A 3,856-nucleotide genomic window follows, 5' to 3' on the forward strand; every position below is an offset into this window, starting at 1 on the left:
GAAGGGGCCGGGGCAGCCCTGGGGCCTGGCACCTGCTGGGCGGCGGCGGGCCCGGGCTGCGCTCTCGGGGTGGCGGCGCCTGGGGCCCGGCTGGCCCGGCCCGGGCCCCGCGGCGGCTCCGGGACTGTCATGCGGCCATCAGCTGACCGCGCCGGCGGCCTGGGCGGGGCTCGCGGCTGAGACGCGTTGGCTGAGGGCGCTGCGCCCTCCCCAGGCCTGGGGCTGGGTCCCCCCGAGACCCCGGGGGGGAGCGCGCCCCATGTCAACTGCTGCACCCCCCGCCCCCCGGTGAGGCAGGTCCTGCTCCCCCCTGGGCTGTGCCCCGTTTGTTGTGGCTGCAGTGGGGCCAGTGCCCAGGCATCTCCCAGCCCAACCCCCTGGCTGAGGGGTTCGGGACCCTGCTCCCATCACTCCCCTGTGCCCAGGTAAACCGTGAGGTGAGGCCTGGAATCGCCCCATTCCAGCGCACTGCTCGTGTCTGCTGCCTGTGCATCCCCTCCCCCAAGAGGATACGGGGCCCTCTCTGCATTGAATGAACTCCCTCCTGCTGTGGAAGGGTGCAGCTGGTGGTTGAGGGTCCCCCCCTCCCCCTGCTCTCCATCTGCCCTGTGGTTCCTGAACACTGCTCAAGCTGACGCCAATGCTGCCTCCCCAGGTGTTCTCCCTCATCGTCTTCTCCTGCATCATCGGCGAGGGGTACACCAACCCGCATGAGACCGAGCAGCTCCACTGCGTCTTCCACCAGAACGAGGACGCCTGCCGCTACGGCATCGGCATCGGCGTCCTCGGCTTCCTGGCCTGTGTCGCCTTCTTCACAATCGATATCTACTTCCCCCAGATCAGCAATGCCACTGACCGTAAATACTTGGTCATGGCAGACTTGGGCTTTTCAGGTAACAGCAGCCATGGGGGTGGGCCTGGCTCTGGTTGGCTGATTCTAAGGCCTCCCCAAGAATGGACCGTTACAATCCCCTAGTCTGACCTCGGGTATAACACAAGCCAGAGAACTGCCCCAGACTAATGCCTAGAGCAGAGCAGTTAGAAACGCATCCAGCGTTAGGGCCTTCCCTAGTGATCAGACAATGGCTGCCCTTGTCCATCTCCTTGGATGATTGTTTCTTTTCAGTGGCCTATGCGGTGCCTGACCAGAAGGGGATGCTCTGATCTCCTGGCACTGTGCCCACCATGCACTGCTCCTGGCTGGGAGAAAGTGCCTCGCAGACGTGCACCCAGCTGTGTGACCCCTTTCTGCCAGCTTGCCAAAGCATAGGAGTTATGGGGCTCTACACCGAGCCCTGCAGGGGCATCAAGCAGCAGTGCTGGGAGACAGTGGAGTCAGTGAGTGACCCTGGCACTACGGGAGCGGAGGCCCTTAGCCAACATGTCTGCTGAACAGGCTGTTTGGCCCAGCCCTCCCCGCCAGCAGTTGGGTGACATGAGGTCATCAGTGTGGGGCAGGGGATGGGATTGCACCCCAGCAAGGCAGCAGGACCCACCGATTGCTCTCTTTTCTTCCCCCCCCCCCCCCAGCACTCTGGACTTTCCTGTGGTTCATTGGCTTTTGCTTCTTGACCAACCAGTGGGCTATGACGCTGCTGAGCGACGTACGTGTGGGGGCTGACTCGGCCCGAGCTGCCATTGCCTTCAGTTTCTTCTCCATCTTCTCCTGGGTGAGTGGGGCTTTCCCAGCCCACAGAGCTCTTCAGGGCTTACCTCTCTTGGGGTGGGGGCTTTGAGAGAATCGGGGGCCTGAGCCACATCAGCCTGGAATGGGCAGCGTTACTGTGGCTTCCTGCTGCCACTGCATCCCAGTGTCTGGACCTGCCCAGGAGCAAAAGATGCTTGTGGCCCTCCTGAGGGGACTGGCTTTGCTGACTGCTGCTCTGTCTTTTTCTAGGGGTTCCTGATCACCTTTGCTCTCCAGAGGTACAGAATGGGAGTGGAGGACTTTACTAACAGCTACACTGACCCCACCCCTGACCCTTCGACCCCCTACTCAATTTACCCCAACGTCACTCACGACAACTACCAGCAGCCGCCCTTCACCCAGCCCGGAGAGACCGCGGAGGGCTACCAGCCCCCACCTGCGTACTGAGCCCTGTGCCACCACCAAAGTGGCCAGCAGGGATAGCTGCACAAGTGCAATTCTTCTGTGGGGCAGGGGCTGTATCTTGACTGGGGGTAGGGGATTGGTGGCTGCTTAGTGTGTGAAGGGCACCAGGGTTTTGGAGTTACTATGCCAAAGGAGAGGGAGGTAGCTCCCTGGTTCCTGGCAGAGCCCAGGGCCTGAATGCAGGGAGGGGGCTGTACATGTAACTTGCCCCCAGAGCTGCTTGCTAGCTCTGCCTTCCTGAAAATCAAGCACACTCTGACTGGGGGCGGGGCTTCCTTCTTGTTCATTTGGGTGACTGCTGAGCACAAGCTGCCTGCATCCATGCATTGGGGACTCCTTCCTATTCAGGAGGGGAATTTTGTCCCTAAGCCTTCACCCTGGCCCCTCCCCAGCTGTGACAATGGAGTGTGGGCAGTTAGATTCTTTCCTTCACAACAGCACGGAATGACTATTGCCTCTCTTGTGGTTGAGAGAGCATGGTGAGTTTTAAACACCCCCAAACCCTGCCCATGGCTACCTCCGTGTAACTTCAGCTCTAGCCCTGGTGCCTTTACTAACCCTGCTGGCTCGGATTCCCTAAAGTGCCACCTCACTTTTGTATCGGGCATCTTAATCCCCAGCTGCCACCTTGCTCAGTGGGGTTCAGTGCCTGGGCCAGCAGTTCCTTGTGACAGCACCTGCAGTTCTGCTTCTGGGCTGGGTAATGGGGCGTGAAGGAGGTGCCTGTGCTGCCTTCCATTTCTGCTGCTGGGTGAGCTTGGTGCCAAAGTGCAGGACTAAACTCTTTGTAACCTGACTTGTATATAAAGCTTTTGAGTTCCCCGGCTACATTAGGGGCTGTGCCTTGCCCCTCCCCCAGCAATCTAAAGGGGATTCTGTTTAGAGTGGGGGGGGTCTGATCTTTGGGTACCACCTGCAATGAGGAGATGGCCCAGATCAGGAGGTTGGTCAGCTCTTTAACTGCTGCTGAAACAGCTTCCTAGAATGACTTTGCTGTGGGGCCTGAGCAAGGAGGGGGAAGCTGAGCAGCACGGTTCTATTTCACCACTCCACCTTTCTGCTCACCCCAGGCTGGTCTGGCAGAAGCTACTCTGGTCAGAGCACAGCCTGGTGGTGTCTGCTCAAAGCCACCTGGCAGCTAGCTCTCCAAGGGAGGGCCAGGCTTCAGACTGCTCTTGCCACTGAAGCAGCAGTGCAGGGATTGGCGGGATGGAGCTGTTCTTCCTTGTGTACACACCTTGTCTTGCTTTTGCTGGTGTGTAAATAGTCTCAGGTTGTTGCTTCCCAAGTGCACCTGTTCTGGGAAGCGGTTTCTGATAGCCACACTGGGTAGGTGAGTTGCAGCCCCAGCTGCCACCCACAACTGAATGTTTTAAATGCTCATTTATCACAGTGGGAAGATGGAATAAAGTCTTTTTCACTTAAGGCTGCTGACTTTCTGGGGCTGGGGAGCACTAAGGGGTGGGGGGTAACAGGGGCTTTCCCTCTGCTGGGGAGAGGCCTCAGCTCACCCTTTGTCCCTACATGATGTTTCTGCCTAAGAAGGGGGTGGGTTTCCTCCCCCTCTCCCCCCCCCGGGGAGGATAGGAAAAGCAGCTCTCCCCCCCCCCCCCCCTCTGCCTAGAGCAAGTCACTGTCCAGAAGAGCCAAGAAATGCATAATCATTGCACAGGCCTATTTTTAGCACCACTCCAGTGCCTCCCCCCGCTCCTGCCGGGGTAGTGGAGTTTGAGAGCCTTTACA

At 59.2% G+C, this 3,856-nt stretch overlaps 1 protein-coding gene across 1 annotated transcript; it reads left to right on the forward strand.

Moving 5' to 3' along the window:
* Positions 1 to 430: 430 nt before the first annotated feature.
* Positions 431 to 3,538, forward strand: SYNGR2 (synaptogyrin 2). The gene is made up of 3 exons (XM_026662569.2): positions 431 to 893; positions 1,531 to 1,670; positions 1,898 to 3,538. Exons 1-3 carry the CDS (start codon positions 641 to 643, stop codon positions 2,093 to 2,095), a joined length of 591 nt encoding a protein of 196 aa, XP_026518354.1. The 5' UTR covers positions 431 to 640; the 3' UTR covers positions 2,096 to 3,538.
* Positions 3,539 to 3,856: the final 318 nt, after the last annotated feature.

This window comes from Terrapene carolina, unplaced genomic scaffold, assembly GCF_002925995.2.
Source record: "Terrapene carolina triunguis isolate 2854851 unplaced genomic scaffold, T_m_triunguis-2.0 Scaffold28504, whole genome shotgun sequence".
Lineage (NCBI taxonomy): Eukaryota > Metazoa > Chordata > Testudines > Emydidae > Terrapene > Terrapene triunguis.